Source organism: Eublepharis macularius, chromosome 1 (genome assembly GCF_028583425.1).
Source record: "Eublepharis macularius isolate TG4126 chromosome 1, MPM_Emac_v1.0, whole genome shotgun sequence".
Classification (NCBI taxonomy): domain Eukaryota; kingdom Metazoa; phylum Chordata; class Lepidosauria; order Squamata; family Eublepharidae; genus Eublepharis; species Eublepharis macularius.
The window spans coordinates 178,092,966-178,120,615 of NC_072790.1; the positions used below are offsets into that span (position 1 = coordinate 178,092,966).

The following is a 27,650-nucleotide window of genomic DNA, read 5'->3' on the forward strand; positions in this document are numbered from 1 at the left end:
GGTGTAGCTAAGTAGAGGATACTGAAAGGATGTAGGATAATGGGCTTTCTGCTGTGCGGAAATTAAGAGGCCTTCTCAGCTGTGCAAAAGGAATGCCAAAAGAAGACAGAGAAGCTGCAGAAAAGCATATAAACCAATTTGTGCCCAGATGTTAGGAGTGAAAGCGAGAGAATCGTGATAAACATAACAAAAGTTTGAGAAATAAATTTTAAAAAAACAGCAAGGGAGATGAGCATATGAAAGCTTCCTTCTGTGGATGCCACTGGCTGGGGATGCAGGACATTTCAAGCCATCAGGATGCCATTTTAGTGCTAGTTACATGAGGCTGGAGACTAGTAGCTAAAAATCAAATGGGCGTGTGTGGGCCAGCCTTGCTAAAAATCTTTGGTTTGGTTGTGTCTGTGTGTGCTCTCCTACCCCTTGTCTGAATTGGTTCCCACTCTTTTCCCTGTGGGCCTCCCCTCTCCTGTCTGCTTCTGGGTGTTGCAAACACTGTCTTTGATCCCACCACAAACATTTTGGGCTCTAATCAAACAAATGCAGCATAGATCTGCCCTGGGGGTGCATGCACATGCCTTTGTGATCTCAGTCTGAGATTTAAAAAATTAGTGGCACCCTTTTAAAGTCTTCCCCTGAGAGAGTTTGTGCACATCCTTAACAGTTATAATATATTTGTTGGCTATGAGAAACAGTAGCTGTGATTCGTTTTCATTTTCCTGGCCATGTCGGATGCTCCTCTCCGCAGGTCCGGGAGGAAACGTCCGAGCAGCCTGACCGGGCGGTTGACCTGCGAGGGTTAACCCCCAGGACTCCCAGTGAGGGAGACGGGGTCCAGAGCGCGGCGGGAAGAACCCCCTGAAAGCAATGCAGGGGGTAAAATGCCCGTTTGCTCTAACGGAGGCCGGCAGACTGGCGCAGCGCTTCGCGTGCTGCCGGGCCATGGAGAACGGTAATAAGCAGATTTAAGGTGAAAACCTGTAAGTAAGCGAATCCCTTCTGATTTCTAAGCGTATGCGAAGGATTGGTGGGAGTTGAAGCTAAGAAGGCGCGGATTTCTTCCCCTTCACGGAGTTTCGGAACTTAGTTGGCACCCCCCCCCCCTAAGATGGCGACGAAAAAGCAGAGCCCAGCAATGAGTAAATCGGTGATGGCGACGTTACAGGGGAAGGGGGAAACTTTGGAAGAGATGGTGAGACAAGCAGTCTTTGATGCTGTGCAGCCCTTTGTAGCGAAACTGAATGAAATGGGGCAAAAGGTTGATTCAGTGGAAAGCGAAGTGAAAACCATTAAAGAAACAGCGACCGGAGCAGAGCAGTCTGCACACGAGAACGCAGTACTCATGAAAGCAACAAGTAAGGAAGTGAAGCTTTTGGAGAATCAAATAATAGGATTGCAAGTGGACCGTGCCCAAACGGTACTGCGTCTTCAGAATGTAAAAGAGGAGCAAAGTGAAAATTTAAAAGATCTGGTGTCTGGACTTTTGGCGCCATTCACAAAGGCAACTAAAGAAGAGTTAAAAAGCGATATTTTGGAAGTCCGGCGGACATCTTCAAAGTATGTAATGAAGCGTCAGCTGCCTCGCGAGATTATTATTGACTTTTCATCTAAGAAGACACGGGACACCATTTTATATAATTCGTACAATGTGGACTTGGACTATTTGGGCAACAAGGTTAAAATATTGAAGGATGTTCCATTTTTGGCTCGTAAAAGAAGATTTAAGTATAAAGGACTTGCGGCTTTCTTGAAGAAATGTGATGTAAAATATAAATGGTTGTTTCCAGAAGGCGTCTGGTTTAGATATAAGGATCAAACTTACAAGATTACATCGGAAGCGCAGCTGACAGACTTTTTGTTCAACCATCAGGAGTTTCAGCAAGAAGAAAGTTCAAAGTCTGAAGGGGAAGGGGGGGAGGAGAGAGCGGGCGCAGCTGCTCCAGCTGCGCAGAGAGAACTGAGACCGAGACGCAGGGGGGGGGGGGAAGAAAACCTCATCCTGAATATAGTTTGTATTGTATAAGATCTACCAATCTGATAGCATATTAGAAAGTTAACTTTTAAGAAAAATTGCAGCATGAAGGGAATACAAGACATGTAGTGTAGCGTTTGTTGTTTGTATGCTGCTCTTCCCTTTCCCCCAGCCCCCCTTCCCTTTTTTGTTTCTTTCCCCCTTGTATTTTTGTAGTCTTTTGTAGTTTTTTATGTTAGATATTAAAAATAAAAAAATTTTAAAAAAAAGAAAAGAAGAAACAGTAGCTGTGACAGTGGATGTAAATACAGGAGGGATGGAGACAATGCCAGGGACAGCAGTGCATGTCACTACCACGTGGGTGTTTATCCGAGGGCAGCTGTTTCTCTCTGCAGGTGAGTAGACCACCAGTAACAACGGCACATGGCTAATATAAAAGGACAGCCTGTTATAATTTCCTTACTCTACAACAGACTTTTCAGGAAAAAAGGGGACAAAGATAGGATGGCTGGCTTCCGATTGGTATTTTTGTGAGAACAACAAGGTCCCGTACTTAGCAGACATTTAAAACATACAATGGTGTGCACACTTGAACAGTTGCCTCGCTTATAAATATTGTTTATAGTAAATTACACTTTTTACTTTGGATGTGGAATATAAAGCTAAAGCTGAAATTTTGAGCCATCATTTTGGAAAGGGAAATGCACTTTATATTATTAAATGTGAACCTGCCAGCTAATCCATATTAAAGGAAAGAGTAAACGGCTAAGCAGGAATCCAGGCTATAAAGCAACACATCCATCTGAAAGGGTTAAAACTATCTATCACAGCTGCAGTGGAATTTAAGGAGGGAAAGCTAAGTGTAAAGAAGACTAGTATGTACAATTCAGCGGCCCTAGTATAGTCCCAATCATAGTTAGTGAAGTAACCCACGTTTGGATGATCACACTATGTTTTAGAATGATCACTGAACCCAGCCTCCATGTTTAAAGAGGTCCAAGTTTCCTTCTCTGAAATAGGTACCTTACAGCCAAAACAAATTTGACAGATAGTTGCCTTTTTGTTTCCATCAAGTGAAGAGATCCCCCAAGCTGTCTAAGCCACAATTTTTAAACATCATACATCTCTGGTTCTTCAATCTTCTTCTATAGTTTAAAATGATTGTTTCTTGTTCTATGATCTGTAGACGGGACAGATTTTAACGTCTGAGATTAGAGTTACAAAGCACTACGTACAGTATGATTAAATATGTTGTAGAAATGCTAACACAACCAATGTTCCGAACATTAGCCACTAAACAGACTCCAGATGGCGGTATGCAAATGGAAACAGAGTCCAAACACCATTGCTCTGGGTCCTTTACAACTAGTAATACATCCCCCCCCCAACCTATATATACCATCTCAAGAAAGCGAAAAAACACCCTATGGTATTGCTGAAACAACAAAAATAGACCACAGTGCAGAAATTGGCTTGTAGTCTGAAGCAATCTCCTTGCGTTCCCCAATACATTATAACTTTCATACCCCATATTTGGCCCCAGAGCCTTAATTCTTAGTGGTTGGATCATTAGGGACAGAGAACTGGTTTAATTTCACCCAGTGATGTTCCTCAGTTACACGTTCACTTTCTCCTGCATAAACCGTAGTACTGCAGCCCAAGCTCTGCTCATGACATGAGTTCGATCCTGGCGGAAGCTGGGTTCAAATAACCGGCTCAAGGTTGACTCAGCCTTTCATCCTTCCAAGGTCAGTAAAATGAGTACCCAGTTTCCTGGGGGTAAAGCGTAGATGACTGGGGAAGGCAATGGCAAACCACCCTGTAAAAAGTCTGCCAAGAAAACGTTGTGATGCGACGTCTCCCCATGGGTCAGTAATGACTCGGTGCTTGCACCTTTTTTTACTACTATGGGGAAAAGTAAATGGAGATGGTTGCAGAACAAAAGCTGCCCTGAGTCTGGAACTCTGAGCCTTCACTGACCAGTACTGTGGAATGAGCAGAGCTCCTCTGAGTCCCGTGGGGCCTTTGTGATATAAGCCAGACACATCTTGTTCATCATCATGACAGGCATTTTGCTGGTTACAAAATAATAATTAAATACTCTTTTTTCTTACTTTGAAGGGAAGCAGATAGTTACCATAGAGACCAGATCCAGTCACTAATCTCAACACATCTATCCCAGTGCATGTGGAACCAATCTGTTTGGTGATAGGAGCTGTTCATTCACTGACTTAACTGCCACTTAATATAGAAATACAATTCTGCAGACATCTTTATTGCATTATGCCAACAGTTCAGTTAGTATAATTGCATGTGAAGAGCCAACAAATGTAATTTTCTTGTACTTAATACTTGCTCTGCTGTTCCTTTCAGCTCCTTCATCTGATTAACTAATGTGAGTCACAGTCTTCCGAGAATCAGCCACGTGGCACTGGAAGCAGGACCTTCCCTCTGACAGACTCCAAAAGACCTCTGAAAACCAGTTGCCCTGGGGAGGCCAGATGCTGGAGATATGATGGGGAAAATAGTAACAGATGATCCCATCCAAAACATAAAACAACTTGTCAAAACTGATGTCAGCCACATGAGGAAAACTGAACTCATGGTGATTAATGAAGACACAGCATTTGACAAGTTGACGAAGAAATTGAGGACAAAGGGAGAGAATTGTTTAATGAGGTGCCTCTTTTACCCAAACAGTTTGATATCAGAAAGGTTTTATTCACAATAGAGACTACAAAATTAAATGTAGGAGATTAATAGTGTAATCCCCAAACTGAGCTACACTCTTCTAAGTCTACTGAAGTCAATGGGCTTAGAAGGGTATATCTCTGTTTAGGCTTGCACTTTAAAGAGAGCAATCCTAAGCAAGTTAGCAGGTCTATTCAAAATCCTACTTGAGTCCACAAAATGGGGTTTACTCCTTGAAAACATGTTTTTAGGATTGCACTGTAATCTAATGCAGAGTTGCTCCAGCCTAAACCCTCTGAAACTATTGGTCTTAGATTGAAGTGGATAGGATTGTATTGCATAGGATTGAACTGTAAGATAACTATGAATTATCTAGGGCCCTGTTGCTACTTACATACAGCACTTATATTTGCCATGCATCTAAGGATGTCTATTATTAGGGTTTGGGGGAGGGGAAGATATGCTCTTCTGATGAGGATATATGTAGATAGGAGTCCTGCTTCTCACAAGAGATGAAACTTTCAACTCTGCTTCTATTATTGTGGCATGAACTTTTGTAGATGGAAATCTAATTCTTTAAATACATGACAAGGACTGAAGGACTGGTGATAAATACACACATGGGTGGAAGTGCAGTAGAAAAGGAAACATGAGATAAGAACTGAAGAGAAGAATACAAAAATAAACAGCCCTTCACATATTCATACCTGCACATTTTCATACCTGCACTGAAAAGCTATGGAGAATTTTAAAAGAAATGGGGATGCCACAACATCTGATTGTTTTGATGTACAACCTGTACTTTGAACAAGAGGCTACTGTCAGGACACAGTATGGGGAAACAGAATGGTTTCCACTTGGCAAGGGTGTCAGACAAGGATGCATATTATCTGCCTATCAGTTCAACCTCTATGCAGATTATATCATAAGGAAAGCTGGATTAGATCTAGAAGAAGGTGGAGTGAAAATTGGTGGAAGGAACAGATATGCAGATGACACCACTTTACTAGCAGAAAATAGTGAAGACTTGAAATGACTACTGACAAAGGTTAAAGGAGAAAGTGCCAAAGCAGGATTACAGCTGAACATCAAGAAGACAAAAGTAATGACCACTGAGGAATTGCACAATGAGGAAATTGAAATTGTTCAAGATTTTCTATTCCTTGGTTCAATCATCAACCAAAAGGGAGACTGCAATGAAGAAATCAGAAGAAGATTGAGACTTGGAAGAGCAGCTGTGAGGGAGTTAGAGAAGATCCTTAAAGATAAAGATGTCTATCTGGGAACCAAGATCAAGATAATTTAAACTATGGTATCCCCCATTGCCATGCATGGATGTGAAAGTTGGACAGCAAAGAAGGATGACAGGGAGAAAACTGATTCATTTGAAATGTGGTGCTGGAGGACAGCTTTGCGGATACCATGGACAGCCAAAAAGACAAATAAGTGAGTCCTAGATCAAATCAAGCCTGAATTCTCCCCAGAAGCTAAAATGACAAGACTAAGGCTATTGTACTTTGGTCACATCATGAGAAGACAAGATTGTCTGGAAAAGTCAATAATGCTAGGAAAAGTGGCAGTAGGAAAAGAGGAAGACCTAAAACGAGATGGCTTGACTCAATAAAAGAAGCCACGTTCTCCAGTTTGTAGGATCTGAGCAAGACTTTTAATGGAACAAAAGGGGTTAAGTAACAACCTAGAAGTGTATATATATATATATATATATATATATATATATATATATATATATATATATATATATATATATATATATATATATATATATATATATAAAATATTAAAAAGTATTTATTATAGATGTGCACCAATGTGAATACAAACAAGTTTAAAACATAAGGCCTGAATGGCAGGCTACATATATATATGAAAACTTGCTAAAACATCTCAAGATACAGATGATGGTACAGTGCAGTGACCAACACAAATAGACCAAGGTACAGTACAAAACTGACCAGATGTGTTTCGGCCCTTAGGCTTTCCTCAGTGGTCAATTGTAAGCAATTTATGATCAAACACACCCACACATATGGAAACCAATCATGCAATGCTCCCAGTGTTTTATCTAGAGCTGTAACAAAAGAAGGAGGGACGAATTTTTTTAAATATAATATAGTCCATTCTAAAGTGCTAGAAATATTCTAGGTAAAATACTGGATCAAAATTTGCGGATTAGGCAAGGGAGCTGCATTTACAAATCTGGTAAACACTCCTGGTTTTCCATATCCTGCTGTACCATCTTATATAGATGATATCCAGTAATGACTGCCTTCATAATGATATTGTCGTGCATACAAGAGAGCAGTGTCTACTAGAGGTTAAAATGAGATTCCATGATAGGCATGTTCTAAGAAAGAAATTTAAACTACCAAGAGACTCGTGCCGTTTGACCCTCTTGGATTTACTCTATACAGATTCTTAAATGTTCTCATTGCTTATGTTTCTCATTGTCCTTTAGCACAAATATGGGCATCTACTATTTGAAGTAGAAAAGCATTCCCATTACCTGGTAGAATTAGGATTTACCATGGACCAATGACAAAAGGTAGTTAAGCAGCCAAAGCAAATCCACACTTTGGTGAGCTCCAGTTTCCAAAAGCATAGAGGAATTCTAGCCATGATCAATATAAGCAGTGCTGAAAAGGTATTCTCTCTGACCTGGTCTGAAAATAATATGATAGTCATAAATATTCAATGCTTTTGCAGGAATTAGCTGACCTAACCCATGAAACTTCAGTTTCCACACTGCTCAGTGTACATCCCAGGGGTGTATGCCAACATCATCTAATGTGGTAGTTCTAGTTGGTTTTCAGTTGTATGGGAACTTGGGTTAGTTCAGGGACCTGGGGAGTGGAGAAGTGCTGAGTTTATTACTCTGCTATCTCAGTTGCAACAGAAAGGTTGTTCTATGTATTAATCTGATTTGTGAAGGAAACAGTGCAGCCTGTGATCAATCAAAGGAGCCAAAGCTCACATTAGTTGTAATTACTTTTGGCAAGGCCCCTATTGATCAGAACCCTCTCGGGGACTTTGCAGTGGTGCTGATGCTGCCAGTTCAGCTGCCTGGCAGTACAGGTACAGTAATCAAACTCATAGCCTCGACAGGCTCATGCCTATTGTTGGGACACAAAAAAGACCGCATACAGCCAAGCCTTCTTTAACAAATGAGACACTGACTTCATGTATTGAACACATAGCTTAGCTCCATATTTCCCCCAGTTGCTAGAATCAAGTAGATACTGAGTCACACAGTTAGGATTCAGTAGAACCGTAGAACTGAAGTATTCAAGTCTGACTAAAAGCCAAGTTATAAAATTCAGGGGTTTTTGAAAATGTGGAATGTAAATGCTAAAACTATGGAAGTAGGAAGTTATAAAGCATTTAGATACTAAAATGTTGTCTTTGGCACCATGAAACACTGACATTGAAAATGTAGAAACAAAACTTGGTATTTTTCATAAAATGTTGAATTCAATTTTAATTTTCGTTGGATCTGTCTGAAATTTTCTGCCTCAGTAACATTGCAATTGAAGTCAAGGTTCAATTATTTTGCCTTCTGTGAGATATTTTAGGCTGAAGTTACATGATGAAGAAGCAGACTGCATCATTTGTAACACAATCTACAACTCCTCACCCAGAAGTCAATAGTGACTGGACAACTTCTGTCTTTAGTATGCCTTTAAGAAAAAGCCTCTGAAACCATGGTTCTACTTTCTAATATGGAAAGCTAACTCTGATATAATAACCCAGAGTTTGTATTAATATGGTTCTTCTTACAGAACTAGGGCATTTCCATTCATTTCTCTCTGTAGCGACAGTAGTGTAGATAGAAGAGGTCAAAAGAGTTAGTACTGTATTAAAAAGATAATTCCACTTACAAAAAATTTGGAGCTACCATCATTATTTTGGCCTGATAATATCTATGCCTCATATGCTGATCCTGCTAGGCGAATTAAAGCAACAGGCATGAACCAATCATGACTGATAACTAGAGAGGGGCATGAACAGCAATACGAACAAAAAAAAGCCACAAACAGCCCAATCTGCTGTTCGCGAACAAGCTGTTTGTGAGGCCTCATTCTAAACGAACAGGTGGTCATTGCAAGCCTCATTCATTGCTGTTTGTCAAGCCAGACAGTCTGGCACCTACAATCAATTCCCTTGGCAACTTAGGCAGGGATTGTCTGAACTCTGTCTGAACTCCTGCTGTTTCCCTGGAAACCTCAATCTAAGCCCAATTTAGCTTGATAGGCAGGTCTTCCTTTCAAGTGTGGAGCTCCAAATTTGTTAGAAGGGAGCAAAGACCAGGAGGGAGGGGGGCTCCCAGCTCTGACTTTGCAGACAGTGGAGAGGGAGAGACACAGTTGCTGTTGGCATTTTGATAGAGAGAGTGCATTGGAGCTTGAATTTTCTTTGTATCTGGTGGGATAGGGATCTACCCCTTCAAGTTCCAAGGCTGCTGTCAGGCTCTGGCCCAAGCTATTATTTATTTACTATTGGTACCTTTCTTGCTGCCTGCTCTGGTAGGGTTTCTGGGAGTGGTGCAGTAGGGATCTACCCACCATCAGGTTCCAGGGCTGCTGCCAGGCTCTGGGGCCAAGCTATTATTTATTATTAGTACCTTTGCTGGTGCCTGCTCAGGTCAGGTTTCTGGGAGTGGTGCAGTAGGGATCTTGACCAAACTTGGCTGATGGCTGGAGGAGAGCCTGCTGGCCCCCACGAACAGCCAACCACAAACATGTTCGCAAACAGGGCCATGTTCGTGGTTGTTTGTGAGTCCCTGTTCATGAATGGCAACAAACAACGAACATCATGTTCATTTTTTTTCCTGTCTGTGCCCATCTCTACTGATAACCTCTTCCTCCAGTTCAGACTACCAATCAAGTACAAACAGAAAGCATGATATTTGAAGATGCCGGTGTCAAACTACTTCAGTTAAGTCCAGCAATACTACTTTGAATGCACAAGAGGCGACGTTTGCCAGCGAGAGCTTTGATATCCCTCTTTTCATAAGGTGGGTGTTCCATGGGCAGGCATTCAAGGAGTAGATGGGTTGTCAAATTCTCATCCCTGCTGTTCCAACCCCACAATTTGTTTCAGTTTCACTTCTCCCTTGTGGAAATTGAATTTGCAGCTCTTTATATATTTGTGCCATTTCCTCATACTGAATTCTTCCTGAAAAATGTACGTTGTTCAATGTTTTACCTAATGAAGACTATTTGTAAGTTTTCCAATGGCACAAATATTGACTTCTGTTTCAGGTTAGAAAAATGGTGTGGTGGAGAGAATGGTCTTTCTCCACATGCACTGCAGTCGCAATCTAAATCAACCCCTTCCCTGTATACCTGGGAAGCATGGAACTTACAAGCTGCCTTGTGACTGTTGTAACTTAAAACACTATGGGCCTCTTTATATGTTACAAAAAAAGCAGAGTTCTGTCATATGCGTGTAACTGTGTGACTGCTCCACCCTGTTTCCTGTATCTTGTCCTTTATTTACAGTTCCTAGAGTGTGACTGCTGTGACAGGGGCTTTCGGTTGAGCAGTGAGTCTAGGGATTTCTCTCTATGGTTACCCTCCAATGTTAGCAGCTGACAGTGTCTTCATTTAAAATGTTAACTGCTCCTTGGCACTGAGAGCTTTGTTTCATTACAGAAAGTTATGACCTTATGTACAGAATGGGGAAATAATGATTTCTGCAGTGGGTAAAAGTCATATCTATCTTGATGAACTTTAATGGATCCTCATGAGCTGCACAGAGGTGGATCATTAATTCCTTCTGGACTGGAGCAAATATAGAGAAATTAGAATTGTGGGTTGTTACCTCAGGTTGAGCCAAAAAATCTGTCTGAACATGGATTTCCAGTGGGATGCACTATACTTTAAAGGGGTAGCCATTTGTGTGGTTTGTGTTACAGGTTAGCTATGAGGAAAAGGCTATGTTACCTACCATTCCCCTCTTGGATTCACACATTAATGTGATGAGGGGGTTTAAGTGTGTCAGTGAGGCTGAGAGCAATACTGTTAGGAGCACAGGCTTGGTCAAGAGTCTAAACTCCTTGTGTAAAGAGTATCTTAATCTTCCCTTAGTGTAATGGGTATTTCTGTTTTTCCTTATTTCTTTCTGTATCCCCTTTATTGTTTAGGGAAAAAAATTAGAAGATAGTAGTACTAAGCAAACAGCCTTACAGTATGCATGAAAAGGGGGGAACTCTCAGAAAGTGGACTGTAGAATTATGTGTTACCAAAAACACTGTGTGAGGAACCATGTTGTACTGCTGTCCTTATCACAGCCATGGATCCTTTTCACAGCATCTGAAGAGTGAGTTATCTCCAACCCGGCTTTTGCTCTTCATCAGTTTCACAATTGATAAGTATTTAGCTATCTCATCTGGTGGTGGAGAGTACCATTAAGTCATAGCTGACTTATGGTGACCCCTGGTGGAGTTTTCATGTCAACAGACTAACTGAGGTAGTCTGTCATTGCCTGCCTCTGTGGTTCTTGTCTTAGTTGGAGGTTTCCCACCCAATTACTAAAGAAGGCTGAACCTGCTTAGCTTCCAAGAGCTAATGAGATCAGGCATGCCTGGGCTATCCAGGTCAGGGCAGCTATCTCATCTAGAATTCCCTAATTATGAAAATTACAGTGCAGTCTGAAACACAGTTACACATTTCTAAACTCATTGACTTCAATGGACTTAGAAAGGGGCAACTCTACTTTTGAAATGTTAGTTTAGCAAAATAACATTCATGTACGTCTAACTTTTTAAAAAGCTTTGCTACATTGCTGTAATATATTCTTTTAATAACAACTTTCCCTTCCCCACACTTTTAGAGAGCAATCCTAAACTGGCCTATTTAGGATTAAAGGTAAAGGCAGTCCCTTGTGCAAGCACTGAGTCAATTACTGACCCATGGGGGATGTCACATCACGACGTTTTCTTGGCAGACTTTTTGTTAGGGGTGGTTTGCCATTGCCTTCCTCAGTCATCTACATTTTACCCCCAGGAAACTGGGTACTCATTTTACCAATCTCGGAAGGATGGAAGTCTCAGTCAACCTTGAGCCAGCTACCTGAACCCGACTTCTGCCAGGATCAAACTCAGGTCATGAGCAGAGCTTGGGCTGCAGTACTGCAGCTTACCATTCTACGCCATGGGGGAGCCATGGAGTTGGGGAGGGGGAGAGATCGAAACTTAACCTAAAAATAGGATGAAAAGTGATGGGGGGAGGGGGGAAGAAGAGGAGAAATAAATCATTTGTAGGAATGTTCAAAGTAAAGGCTTTCACATTCAAAGCTGATCTTGATGTATAAAGTGTTCAGGTGCTCAGCAAGAGAATTTAGAGCTCAGGTCTGCAGATCAGCTTGTTGCCACATAATGCACTACAGGGAACTTTATGTATGGTAGCTGTGTTCTGTTCTGATGGCTTCATGTCCCTCATCACAGAACTGATTGTCTTGCATTCCTGCTACCAAAAAAGACAAAATGACAACAATAACAAAAAAGAACCTGATTCTGCTACAGCTTCACAGCGGTCCTCTGCCTTAAGTCTGAAAACAAAGTTAGGAGGGACAACACTGGAGCTGCTCAGTTCTCCATCACAGCATAATCAGGTATTTATGAGACTTGTGCATTTCTTTTGTTACTAATGACAAGAGTTACAAAAATGGCATGTTTTGTAATTATAGTAATTAATATGAAAACAAAACAAATTCCTTACCTAAACAGCCTATAACAAAAGAAACCCATGATTTTCTTTCACCTTGTTCTGGAGCTTTCTTATTTGCCTCTGCTGTGTTTTCCTAATAAGGGCATACAAAGCTGTGTTCCTTGGGGGTGGGGGGAGAGCCTCTGGATTTTCTTGACTGATTGCTGACTGTAGCCATTAAGATTACATATATGTGTGCGGTATCCAATACTGAAGTATATATGGAAACTTTAAATCAGATGAGGACTGGTTTCACATAAGAAAGAAGAAAGTAACTCAAACAGAAAGGAATCATTTCCACATTTCCCTGTGCCAAAGTACAGTGTACTATTTTAAATTATTCCTTTCTTACGGTCAAGGATGGCTGTATCCACAAGATAGCCTGATTAGAAAGGCAAGAGCAAGACACTAAAAACGGGAGTGAAATCTCACCACCCATGGTAACATGCCACCACCAGTCTTTCCAACTAATCCTTCACCCATGAGGCAGAGAGACAGACCTCCAACCCTACTGAGTCTTAAGCAGGAAGTCAACCCTATAATGTAGAACACCTGCAGATTGAGTTCCACAAAACAATTACTTTGGTAGCTGTGTGATCAAAATGGACCAAAGTACTGAACTCAGACTGAAGCACTAAATAACACCATACACAGTCCAGTAATAAAATTACATACATTTCATAAACACATTACTGTATCTTATCTGACATCTGTGCACAAAACCAGCACATCGTGACTGGCAGGAGACCTTCTGGCTCTGGTGGGAAGAACGTGTAGCATGGTGGGGACAGATCTGGTAAAGGGAGAGGGAGAGGAAGGGATAATTTTGAAAAAGCAGCAACAGCCAACAGTAGTAGCAGTCTGCCTGGCACTGGAAGTCCCCTCTGTAAGCTAAAGCTACTGTTCTTCAAGCGAGTGGCTGTATCGCTGATTCCTCAAGCAGCTTTATATGTTACTGCTTCCTATCAGTTCTTCCATAGACTTTAATGTTAAACATGGGCACTTTTCATTGCATCAAAAAGAGAGACCCATTTATTTTATCTGTCTGATATTTGACAGTATAGATGTCTTAATGGAGTACTGAAATCCCCCTGAGCTTTATTCAGTTCAGAGAGAAAACCAGGAAGGTACAGAGTGACCAAAGGGGAAACCAATGGGAAATAATAACAAAATAGAATTATGGAAACAAATCAAGAATAGTGAAACAAAACCATATGAAACTACCCAATAATGAGTCTCTTTGGGAATTAATAATAAAAAATGAAAGATATGGGAAAAAACCCCTCCCACGTACAAGTCTAGTATGTATTTCACTAGTACAGCCTAATTACTTTCCCACAGTACAATAAGAATAAGCAGAAAAAATTACTCAGGAGTTGCACAGAAGATAGATCTCCAAACAGGGATTGGGAAGAATGTAATATTTGAAAGCTCAATCAGGCATTCTTCCTTTGGGAGGTGCTTCTAGAGTTGACCTCAACCGGTCATTATGGAATTATCACCCATTTGTATCTCTTTGCTTCATTATCAGCTTTGGCTTAAGGGGGATTTAACATATAGTGAATTTTTCTGCTGTTCAAAGTGATTAGAAAAAGCCACATCCAAGTGGGATGAAATAAATCTCCATCACAAGCACTTCCTACCAATTTTTCGCCAAGATACAATGAAATAGGGGTTTTTCAAGTGACAGGAAAACTAAGAATTGTTTAGTATCAACAGCAAAGCTTTAATAGGTATCAATTTCAATTACTCCCTTCTAAATTAATATCACTTAAAATTAGATACACTTTGGCATCACCTTTTAAATTCAATATATTTTATTGTAATCTTTGGATTTCAGTGAAGACAACTGCAGAAGCTCAGCAGTTTGGATACCATAGAAAGGGAGAAGCAGCAGGAGTAGATTCTTTTCTTATTTTTCTCCGTCTCCCCAATTTCTTACTATTTTTTAAGATGGATATTAATAAAAATGCTAAATTTTAAAATTATAGTGATAAATGTTAAGGGGCTTACAGTATAAGTCTAAGGAGGGGGTGGGTGCTGAAAGTGCTCAGGGATCCAACTAGCCCCTATGGTGATGCATCTTTCATTTACGCTGCTGTAAACCCAAGTTATGCTGGCGGAGCTCCCAGGGTCTCTCGCTGGCTGGGGACTGCCATGGCCAGCCAATACTGAACCAAAGAACCTCTGAATCTCAACACAGCAAGCTTTATTCAGGACAAGTTACAAAACCCGCTTTATGTAAGATGTAGTATAGCAACTACGAGCTAAAGTTAGAAATTCAAACACAGTACCTGGAATCTCTCTTCTTTTTAGACACACTGAAACTGATTCATGGAGCAACATTCTAGAAGTGCTTCATATCATGGGTACTGTGCAAACTCTAACTAATGTAGACTGCAGTAATGATGATAATATCTAAGTTTGCAGCATTTCTCATGACATTAATACATTTCCCCAGATACTCTATGTCTGTTTTTGAAAAAGGATGTGAGAGTGCAGCTTGACTATAGCTGTATAAAGAGTATATAGAGTGCAGCTTGACCCTTTTGCTCATTACTGGCAGCCATTTGTAATACAGTAGGTCACATCAGTCACCTGTATCTTCTACCATCAGTTACTTTCAGAAGCATCTCTGTAGCTATCAGAAGAGTCATCGCCATTAGGGACTGAAGCTCAGAAAGTATGTTGCACCATACAGCAGAATGAAAGCAAAACACTTTGATTTGATTTCCAAATTTCCCTAGTATATTTCAATTACAATCATTTCCTTCTGAAATAAAAACTGAAAATTTAAATTAAAAGATCAATATACTGGTAGAAATTGAATCCAGTCTTCTCTTGCATACTAGAGTGATATCCCTGCTTTAATAGTTGTGCGTTCTATTCAGATTTACTAAAGCTACATGTAATGTTCTGGATGTGTAATTTAGTTGCTAAAAAGCAGATACTGGGAGGGAGGACAATATGGATTAGGGCTGTGGTACTGGAGAAGGGTAATTTTCCCCTTCATGGCATTGGCTTGATTGGAAACGTTCCCTTCTAGCCTGCTGTAAGCCACAGGAGGCCAAAAAAGGCATCCCCCCCCCGCCCACTGGAGCATGAAACACCACAGGCATGTCATTGTGAAACACTAAAGGAAATGAGTGTGAGTTAACCACTGCTCCCCCCACCCCAGTCCCCCACATGCAACTTAGTACACAGAAGAGTTGCCGTTTTTACATTTGCCTAGCCTGGATGCTCAGAGAGACAGCAGGTTTTCTGTGAGCAGTAAATCTGAATAATTCTGACTGACATCCAGGTGGTTACTGTTGGAAAAAGCATGCTGCGTTAGGCACATGCTTGGCATGACCTAGAATGGTTCTCCATATGTTTTTTTTTTCATAGTTCAGCATCTTTTCCTTTAGTAACTGACAAACATGTTACCATCCATTATATCATCATATACTATCAAAAATTGGTGGAAACTAGATGCACTTTGTACTGAATAAAATTTGACAACAAAAGGAAACTAGTCAGGATAATTCCATCCCACAGGAAAAGCAAGCAAACAAAGACTTTGTTGGAAATGTATAAATTAGACCAGGACCAAAAGATAAGTAAAAAGGAGAAAGCATATGTCCTCAAGAGGTATACGGATTTGAAGAACGTGCAACCAGGACAGATCAAAATGGATACAGAAGAGCTGCAATGATGAAGAAATATTTAAAAATTCCCTTATCCCCAAAACCCAACTCTGCTTATGAAGAACCTTATTTTAGCTGTCCAAACAATTAAAGAAAATTTACAGCCCAAACTTTACTCTGACTTCTTTCATTTGCCAGAACAAATTTCCATTGCATTATTCCCCCATCCTACTAATCATACCACTGTTTGGGATGGAATTCTGCATTCTCGTAACAACAAACCATCTGGAATGACTCTCAGGAAATAAACTCCCTACCTGCCAGGTCAAATGTGCCATTGAAAATGTACTTTGGACTTCCCAAACTCCCAGCTTCGCTCACATGATGACCACGCCTTTCGGTCAACAGGTTGCCTACATCTGGACTTTTGTCTCGAGGTGTCCTCTCTTCATTAACTGGAACACAAAAAAAGCAGTCTGGTTTATGATTGTGCTGTGATGGTGGGTCATTGGTCTGGCAGGCTGCGGAGGACAACAGCTGGTGGCTGATCAGACTGGGCCAAGAGTTTGCAACCATAATGTGCGATGGTGTAAAAAAGGCAGGGCAGGCTGGAATCCATTGCTGCTTGGGATTTGACACAAATGGAGGGAAAAACAAAGGAGAGCGGGAAGGGAGGCATGAAAACTGAAGATGCAGAAAAGGTGAAAGGACATAATTGCTAACAGAAAATCACAGTGAAGGCTGCTCAATTGTCCAGTTTCAGCATTTATGCTTAGCTTCTAAAATGGTGGTATACAATTCTGCTTCAGTCACCATTTAACAGCTACACATAATTTTTTAAAAAATCCACAAATCTCCACAGAAGCTGAAATTCAACAACATTGGCATTTGGCATTAGGACACAAAAAAGTACAAGCAAATGGAACTCATTAGAAATAAAGGACAGATCTACAGATGGCATCTACTGAAGAGAATGGTTTGTTATAGAGATGCAGTGATTTCACATCAGAGGGGGAACTGGCTAAAGGGAAAGTTAATACAGACCAAAAATGGCACAAAAGGCAGTTTAGGCCTAATGCCCAGGGTCAGGTAAATAAAACAAATATGAAGCACCTCAGGCACTGGCTGCATTAATCAATTATAAAGGTTGTAGTGTTACTAGTAATAGCATACACAAGGTAACAAAGCAGGGGGATACATCATATATGCAGTGTGATATAAGCATATAAATACAAAGCTCAGTTCAAGGTATTGGTTATTACATACAAAGCTCTTCCCGGCCTTGGTCCAGCATACCTACGGAACTGCCTCCCTCCCTAAGTCCCTCCACGGCAGCTTCACTCATCTGAACAGGGTCTCTTGCAAGTGCCAGCCTATACATGGGTGAAATCAACAGCAGCCCATACATGGGCTTTCTCTGTGGTGGCCCCTACCCTGTGGAATGGCCTGCCTGAGGAGGTCAGGACAGCCCCCACTCTCCTAGCTTTCCACAAACAATGCAAAACTGAATTATTCAAAAAGGTCTTTTTCTCAGCTAAGAGGGCAGTATTGTAAGAAAGGGGTCTCAAATGTTTCGCTAATGAGTTAGGAACCATAGATTTTACCATTATGTTGCCTTATATATTATCTGTTGCTTTAAATATGTACTCCTATATACTACCAGCACTTCATGTTGTTTAATATAAGTCCTAGAATTGATTATGTTCCATTTCAGCAATTCTACAACTCCATATTGGATCCTTGCTAATACTATGTTTATGGAAATGTTCTTGACACTGTATGGAAATACCTGCCCGTGTTCTTGCCAATAATTGTACTAATCCCACACTATGTAATCTACCTTGTGTCTCAGTGAGAAAGGTGGAATATAAATGACAAATAAATAAACAAATAAATAGGTGCCAATGCCCACAGCTCTAAAGGAAGCATGGTTGTTTATTCAGATAAAGGACTGATAGCCCACTTTTTGACACAGAAGCCCAAAAAGCAACATAAAAAGAAAAAGAACTAACACTGCCACCCTAAGCCCTAAGGTTAACCCCTTCCAATCCAAGGCAATTGGAGTTAACGGGTTTAGAAGGGTTTTACCTACTTAGATAGTACTTTAAAACACTAAGATACAACAGGTAGAATCAAAGCACCTGCAACAACTTTAAAATAACAGATAAAAGGAGTAGCACAATAAAAAAACTTGCAAAAATCATGCAAACCATGGAAAAGGATTTTAAATATCGTTGCAAACATAAGCATCCAAGACATCATCTAGTGCATTAAAATAGCAATAATGTCACTAGGTGAATTTGATATGGAAAAGGCCCTTTCCAAGAGCTAAATACCTCACCTCCAAATGTGGGAGAACATGGCAAAGGCCTCTGCAGATGATCTCACTTGATAGGTCTGCTAGGGCTTTAAACTATTAAGACAGTCTGTGGGAGGACCCAGGAAGCCTGGCCCTCACTGCCTCCCAGCCCAGTCTCCTGGGCTGTTTCCACAAGAAGCATCCTCCCTGAGTTGCATACAGCATGCTTTCATTTTTGGTGGGAATTTCTAATGACTTTGTGCGCTTTCTGAGCATGTGAGGACAGGGTTGCCAACCTCCAGGTGGGATCTGGCAACCTGGAATTACAACTGATTTCCAGATGACAGATATCAGTTCCCCTGAAGAAAATTGCTGCTTTGGAAGGTGCACTGGATGGAATTATATCCCACTGAGGGTGCACTAGATGGAATTATATCCCTTCCCCAATTTCATTCTTTCCAGGCTCCACTCCCAAATCTCAGGAATTTCCCAACCCAGACTTGGCAACCCTACATGGGGCTCTGGGCTTTCTCTTTTAACCCAGAACAAAGAGAAAGCTTCTTTGCTCCAGCATACAGGGGAAACAGCATGCCAGCTACAGGAAGGGCCCCATGTGAGAGTTCTGCCTATAGTGAGTGGGATGTACAGCTTAGCATTGCCTTTAAAATGGCAATGCTGAGCTTTTCACTGTTCCTCCTCCTTTTAGCCCTTTAACAGGGCTTTAAAAACACACACACCATAAACTCAGCCAAGGTTTGGCTGTGAACCACAGCTCAGCTGTTGGCAGAAGGAGAGGGGTGCTGGGCTGCCCTGGGGGAGGGCAGGGCTGGCAAGATTGCCATCAGGTTGGTGCCTCTGTGCTGATGTTATGAGCAGGAAGGGGGTGGGGTAATGCCAGCAATTAGTGGCATGGGGATGGGATGTGTGAATGTGCTTTCACATGTCTCAATCCTGCTTCGTACTGCTTGCATAGAAGGGTGGCTTTTCCTGCCCCTGTGCGAAAGCAGCTCTGCTTGATTTGGAGCCACATCACCAGTGAGGTCAAATCAAAATCAGGAACAACTGTGGCCAGCCTTGCTTAATTTGGCCTGCCTTTCTCAGGACACCTTTGCAAATTACGTGGAAGTGATAAATCAGGAAACATGAGTGAGCAGCACTTCCTCTTTTTATGCTTCTGGTGTAACATACAAAGATGGACATATACTGCAAGAAGATGAAAGCGTGCTTAATGCAGGGGAGGCCAACTGCAGTATCAAAAGCTAATCATGGGGAAACTCACTTGTTAAGTAACAGTCCAGGCTGAGAGACACATTATCAAAAGCAATGATGGCTTCTGATCCAACTTTCCAGGAAGTTATAATCTGAAACCAAAACCTGTAAAAAATAATACAGAAGTCATTAAATTCTGTCTGGCAGGTGACACACAAGGTTTGTTCAAACTTTCTATAAACGTTGGTTTTGATATATCAGGAGAATGTATGTATATTGAGTCTTAATTGGCATGAGGCATCTTGGTACTTATTATTACATGATCTTTTACAGAGGACAAAGAGATAGGTTGCTGCCTCAAGGAGCTTACAATATAAAATCTGACAGAAGGGAAACAACAAAGGGAAGGGAGGAGGTGGAGACAGGGATAACAGGGAAGAACAGGCATTCATTCCAGTTACATGCACTTAGAGTTAGTTTCAGTAAAGAAATGAGACAACATGGTTATGCCAAAGGCATAAAGGTATGTTCTGAAAAGGTGAGTTCTGAAGAGGAAATTTAAGGAAGCGACAGAAATGGCATCATGTAGATGCTCTGGTAGGCAGTTCCAGTCATACAGGGAAACAAGTGAGAAAGGACATCTGATAGAGCAAGAGACCTTTGCAAAGTTGAGGATGATGGAGCTGGCAATGGTTGTATTGGGATATGACCAAAGATAGATAACAGAGGAAGGCAAACAGCCATGGAAGATCTCAGAGGTAAGGATGGGGAGTCTGTACTGGATTTAGGAGTTGACAGGATGCCAGTGTAGTGATTTAAAGAGGGGCATGGCATGGTAAGACTAGTAAGAATGATTTTTGGCAGCAGGTTGCTGACTAGAGGCAAGGTGGCTAAAATGGTACAGAGGAAGAGATTACCAAAGTCTAAGTAAAAGGTGACAGGGTGTTAATCAGTTTTCACTAAAGGGGTGGAGAAGGAAGAGATGTATTTTTGCAGTACTGAATTTGGAAAGGGAAAGAGAAGATTCAAAGCCAAAACTTTGTTCCTGCTCTTTATGATGGATGGTGAAATAATCAATGAATATATAAAACACACAAGGAAGGGAAATCTTGTAAGGGAAGATGAAAAGTTCAGTCTTGAAAGTATTGCTTTTGAGACGACAATGAAACTGTTAAAGAATTTTTTTATAGCTGTATAGATTTTAGCCAAACTCTTTTAGTTATGAGTTCAGTCAAACTCTGGTTCTAAAGAAAGGCATGCTGGGATGAGTCTTGGCTGCCTCCCTCCCTTCGCCCCTCTTTTCACCTACATGCAATGGCCTTGCAACATTAGCAGTTCAGCTGAAGATAGTGGGAGATGGGGATGTTCCAGAGAGTCATGATTTACAACAGGAGAAGGCCTCAAGAGTGTCTGGATGTTGTGGCTTTGATACCACAATATGCCCCTCATTGTCTCTCTAATGTACCCCTCTTGATATGCAAAAAGATAATGGGAGGTGCCATAAGGATGTCAAGTGTAACACTTAGCAGATCATAGTGTGTGTCAATCTTTTAGGATTTTCTGAACAGATGTGTTTACATTTTTGCAGAAATAATTTGGCATTCTAAATAACTTTTCTGATGGCTTTTTTGTAAGAGGGTATGTAAGCTAATGGGCATACCCTGGGTGGCATGCATGGTCAGAGCTATCTGCTGTGCATCAGTTTATTTTGGCCTTTTTACTCTAATACACTTTAAAAAAAACTTTGCCAGCGTTTCTGCCTTGGTTAATGGGGTGCTGAATCCTGATTGGGACCTCTCTCTATTGAGATACTGGTGAGTCCCCTATCAGAAACATATGAGCTGAAATATCAGACAAGGAATTGGAGATGCAGGAGTGGCTGGAGAAAGAAAACTCAAGAGGTAGAGCTGGACGTCATCCGCAGGTGGATGGTACAGAAAGTGGTGGTGGTGGTGGGAATTGCTGAGTTCATCTAGGGACAGTGTATATTGAAAGTACAGAAGAGGGCCAAGGACAGGTCCCTGGAGACCACAACAAAGAGAGGGGGAAACAACCAATGGAAGATTAATTAGATAGAAAGGAAGGGAACTGGGAATAGAGCTGTGAACACCTGAAGTGTGAAAAGCAGTTGAGAATTATCAATTATATCAAAAGCAGCAGAGAGGTCAAGGAAGACGAAAACAAGTTGAAGAAAGAGGGAACAGTGGCATATCTGAATGCAACAGGGAAGGAGTTAGTGTGGAAAGTAACAGTGATGAGAGCAGAAAGGCAGAGCAAATAACAAACATAAGTTGTGAGACAGGATCAAGGAGACCTGTGGAGAAGTCAGCAGGATATTCCTCATAAAGTGAGACACGAGGGGCGGGGGGAGCAGAAGGGGAATTAGAAGACAATGGTGAGAGAGGCAGTATTATCAGATGGATAGTTTTAATTTTATCATTAAAAAGGAGAGAAAATCCTTTTCTCTGTGAGGAAGTGGAGTGGAAGGAATTAGTTGAGCATTAACTATGAAGAGGTGTCAAGGATTTCTAGAATTGGTGAGGATCAGGTAAATGTAGCAGTGTTTAGCTAATCAGCCAATTATTTTGCTCTCCTCTAGAGATGTTCAACTGCGTCAGACCATGAAAAGACACAATAAACGAGGGAAGTGATTCAGACCTAGGGAGAAGAGGGACAAATAGTTCATTGGGAGATTGGGAGAGTCAATGACACAAATGAGATGAAGGCAGAAAGTGTAATTTCTAAGGACTAAACAGAAGCAACAGAGGGCAATTATTCTCCCAAGAAAGCCACTGAGTCAACAGACTGTTGGTCATGAAAGGAGCAAGAAGCAAAGCATGAAGAAGGTGGACTGTGCAATGCTGAAAAAAACAGCGATGGTTAGACAGGGGATACATCTCAGCTGAGAGGTCAGAGGCAGATCATTAACTGATGAAGAAAAGATCAAAAGAGTGCTTAGGGATGGGCAGAATGTGGGAGAGATGCTGTTTCAGATATATATGTGAGGACAATGAGGGACACTTTGCTAGCATCCATGCAACTAGATCTGGATCAGAGCAAAACATCTTGCTGGGATTAAACTTCTAGTGCTGTGCAGCATAACAGGAGCTTTTGCACAGAGTGAATACTTGTTTGGGAGGTTTCCAGGAAATCGTTACGAATCCAAAATCCAACAGACTATGTTGCCCAAGATATCATTGATTATTACATTTACTTAAATTGTATTTAGTTTCAACTTAATCTTTAAATTGTACTTAATTTTACTTAAGTAAATTATTACATTTACTTAAAAATATTTATATTCAGCCTCTCTATATAAATATCTTTGAACCAACTTACAGTATTTATTTTTAAAAAGAACTTTAATTAAACCAGTTTCTTTAAAAAAAACCCCAATATAATAGAAATGGCAACAGAATGCCCCAACCAGTATAAAAACAATGAATACATGAATGGGAAAGCTAAATAAAGGGGACCCAAAAAGGCTTGAGAGAGCACAAATGACTTTGCCTGATGCCTGAAAGAGTACACATTTGGTGTCAGGTGAGCTTCTATGGAGAACGCACATGCGTCTGAAAAAGCCCTGCCTCACCCACCTTGCTTCAGAATGCCCATATTACTCTAGGCTGAAATGGATCAAGGAGTAAACACTGTCCTTCTTGCCTCATAATCAAACACTCACTCACTCCCTTTCACAAAAGAGTAAAAAATGGAGAGATACCATTCATGGGCTGCAAAAATGTCCATTAAATATGCTTCTTCCAGTTTTGGATAATCACATCTCTAAACACTAGACCATTTTAAACGGACTTTCAACTACTTTTTTTGGCTGACACATCTTCTTTCACCTGCTTAACACAGTATTTTTATACTTATTGTACATTCTAATATTAAAGTTCCGTTTATTTCAGTTCCAGTCCATTGACCATAGCACACATACCAGATATCATAGCGTCTTAGAACATAAGAAAAATATCGTTACATAGACGCGACTTGTTTAATTGCACTCTAAAAAGATAAGAATTTTGGCACTAATAATATAATCTTTCCATCTGTACCAAGAAGCAAATGTGAAACCACTAATTCAGATGATCTACAAGAAAATTCAGAAATTCAGGGTACCAGCAAATTAAATTGAAGTCCAGAATAAAAACTGCAAGATAATACTGTATGCAAAACAGACTCTGTAAAATTACTCCCACAAAGACATATCCTTTCAAATGGAGGGATTTGCTTAAATCTGCCCACCAGCAAAACTGGTATTTGGGGATTACATCTTGCTAGGAAAAAAACCCTTACTCTCAACGATTCATTATGGAACCCCTCCCCCCCAGTACTCATTAAAGTTGTAATGATAGCCAAGGAAAAGTTTCCATAACATAACATAAGTTTTGTATCACTGACCAATAGAGATGGGCATAAAATGGAACACGAACCAAAAAGAACCACGAACCAGCCCGGTTCGTGGTTCCTGAACCAGTGGTTCATGGAAGCTCATTTCCACGAACTTCCGAACTGGTCTGCTGGTTCATTTGGATCATTTTAAATGCCCCAGCAGCACGGAAAGGGGCATTTAAACCCACCAATCATCTGCTTGTCAGGGAGATCCCTGACAAGCAGGTGATCATTTAAACAGTGGGGCTTGGCTGCCCAGCCAGGAGTTCCCGTTCAGCCAGCCAAGCCCCAACTGTTGTTTAAATGGCCATTTCCTTGCCTCTCCAAGTGGCGGGGAAATGGCTATTTAAACTGCGAGTGGAGCTTGGCTGGCCGGACAGGAACTTCTGGCTGGGCAGCCAAGCCCTGCTGTTTAAATGATCAGCTGCTTGTCAGGGATCTCCCCGACAAGCAGCTGATCAGCGGGTTTAAATGCCCTTTTCTGTGCCACTGCAAAGTGGTATGGAAAGGGGCATTTAAAGCCCACGAATTACGAACCATGAACTGTTTCGCAAACTGGCACCAGTTTGTGGAAGTTCGTAGTTCATGAAAACACACGAACCACAAACCACATGGTTCATTTTTTTTCACTGTACCCACCCCTACTGACCAATTTAGACTAGTTAAAATATTCAAGGAAGAATCAATTAAAAACAGAAATGTATGGTGGCTCCGGCAGTAATGGAGTCGGGTGCATTCTAGAGAGCTCCAATCTTCCCTATCCCAACTTACTGGCGGTAAGCAGCATAACTTTATCTCAATCCTAGAAATTATGGGCAAGCAAGACTCAGACAAAAAGCAATCAAGTAAAGCAGCTAAAAAATTGCAAGAATTCTTTTTGTCTCCAAGCCAAACAACCTTACAAGAAACAGCAGGCAGAGGTGCCAAAATGGCAGACAGAACAAATATAAATGCTAATGCTGATTCTTGCCACCCAGAAATAGATCTTTCTCCACAACTAAAAATTCTTAAAATCAGTATGCTTGATGAAATAGCTCTGCTCCTATGTCCTATAAATGATCAGCTATCAGAAATCAAGCAAGATTTAAGAAACACTAACCGTAAAGTGGAGGAAGCACTGGAACTTTGCAACTCAGCCTGCAGCAATATAAAAGAGCTGCAAAATGCAAACACAAACCTCCAAGAGAGAGTTCTGCTCCTTGAGATCAACTCTCGGCAGCAAAACCTCCATTTCAGGGGCACAGAAGAATCATTAACTTTAAATGAAAACCTAACATCATGGCTGGCTTCATGGCTAGCAAACGCTATTGTCTCTGAGGAGGAAGAAGCTCCACTAATTGTCAAGGCCTATCGTGTGGGCTCAAAGAAGCAAAGATCAAAACGTAGAGATATTTTAGCAGAGTTTGCTGACCAAAAAATCCGTAAAAAGATATTACTAGAAGCAAAAAATAAAGGCTCCATCCTGCTTAATAACAAACCCATACAAGTCTTTACTGACTTACCTGGAGAAGTCTTGAACAAAAGAAAAGAGCTTAAAACAACAACTGAAGCTCTTCAGAAAGCAAAGATTCAATACAGATGGATAAACTACACCAAGCTGTCTGTCTACTATCAGGGAAAGCATTATACTGCAACAGATTCAGACTCAGGATCTTCCCTCTTGCTTGATCTGAATTTGGAAATCTCCATGGATATAGATAAGACATCACAAAAAAGGAAGATGCCACGGGAATTTTCACCAAGCAAAGGAAGCAAAATTCCTGTTAGGTACAATTGAAAAAATAAAAGGAAAAGAAGAACTCTTATATAACCTTCTTCTGCATCACTAGAAATGTTATGCTAGTTACTACAATTTTTGTTAGCATTCTATGCCAGGTTTTAGGGAAAGGGGGAACTGTGACCTCTTTAGTTTAGCCTTTCGTTTTCAAGACTTATTTATAGAGCTTGTTAAGATAAAAAGCAATATATTTAAGTCCAGCTCCTGCTTGTTTTTGGGTAGAACTCCAATAGTTGGTAAGTGAAGTTTAACACACCAACTATAGGAGCTGGGGCAGCACATATTAAACTGTTAAATTTATCTGTTAGAAGTTACAATAGTTGATTTTATTTTCTGCATTACACATTGTGAAGCTTTAGTTAAAAGAAGATCCTTAATTAAATAATAGTGAGGGATTTTAAAAGAGAGGAAGGGGAATGAGAAGGGAGAGGGGGTGGTGGGAGGGTAAAGGGAGCTTTAATTAGTTTGTATCAAGAATTTAATGGCAGTATTTAATAATCTTTGTCTTTGGGGGAGAAGGGAGTGGGGGTAGAGGGTGGGAAAGAGGGGAAACAAGAAAAAATAATATAGAGTTTATCAATATAAAAAAACAATAATAATAAAATATTTCATTAAGTTATTTGTTGAGTTAAAGGTTTATTGTTATCAGTGGAGTATTATATTGCATTATATAATAATATAACATATATATTAGAAACTGTTACTTATATATTAATATATTAATTTAAAGCCTTGTGACAAAAAAGAAAATAATAAAAATTTTAAAAAAACAAAAAACTACACACACACACATATATATTTACTTTGATAAAAATTATAAATCTATAAAAATTGTTAATATACAAAGTTAATACTATCAATTTGAGTTTTCCCCAGCATTTTTGAATAGCTTTGTAATTGTTATCTTTATTCTATTAAGTTTACTTGCTGAATTAAGGTTTACTGTTATTTGAGGAGTGTTATAACAAAGTGCTAAATAATTATATACTATACAAACATAATATTAAGATTAGAGATTGTTATCCATATATTGAATTGATATATAATTATTTTTAATTATAGAATGTGTACTTTGATCTTATAACTTATATACATATATACATTGTCAGTTTATAATTACTGTTAACTACTATATACAAAGTTAATAGTTTTGAGTTTTCTAAAGCATTTTTGAAATACTTTGTGTGTCATTAAGCAACGTAAGTTCATTTAATACCAACTAATTTGTAAGTGCTAAGTTCTAGCATCCTATTTCTTTGTACAAACCCAACCACAAACAAAGAAAAAGAAAGCCACCTACATCTCTTTAAACAAATTTGTATCTGTCAGACGGAACCTAAATTTATATAATCAAAGTATATTATAATATATATTGAAATTACTTCATCTAATTATGCAAACCAATATTAAAATACTATCTTACAATGTGAGAGGCCTTAACAACAATATTAAACAAAAGAAAATCTTGAATGTTTTGGCACAGCAAAAAGTCGATATAGCCCTCCTCCAGGAAACCCACTTCCATTCTTCTAATAATACGTTATTAAAAGCAAAATGGATCCAACAACACAATGCCAAAGGATCATCAAAATCCCGGGGAGTTTCGATAATAATATCTAAATCAGTTAACTATCAACATGAATCTACTTTAATAGACCCTGTGGGAAGATTCATATTCATAAAAGGCACAATTGATAACCAACCAATAACCCTAGGCTCAATATACGCCCCAAACTCCAATCAATTAGAATTTCTTGAAGATACTCTTACTAAATTGACCACATTCCAACAGGGAGAAACGATTATAGGAGGGGACTTTAACTATGTCAGCAACTACAAGTTAGATAAATCAAACTATAAACATCTAAAAAGTGGAAAAAAACAGGACACAAAATTACCATCTATACCAAAAAAATACCACTTACTGGATATTTGGCGCACAATGCATCCAACTGAA

The 27,650-nt window shown here is 40.2% G+C and overlaps 1 protein-coding gene across 1 annotated transcript in view; it reads right to left on the reverse strand.

Moving 5' to 3' along the window:
* Window positions 1-27,650, reverse strand: part of ALK (ALK receptor tyrosine kinase) — a 941,973-nt gene that overhangs the window by 88,165 nt on the left and 826,158 nt on the right. The window contains 2 exon segments of the mRNA XM_054982048.1: window positions 16,331-16,468; window positions 19,592-19,686. Coding sequence (XP_054838023.1) covers window positions 16,331-16,468; window positions 19,592-19,686 — 233 coding nt within the window.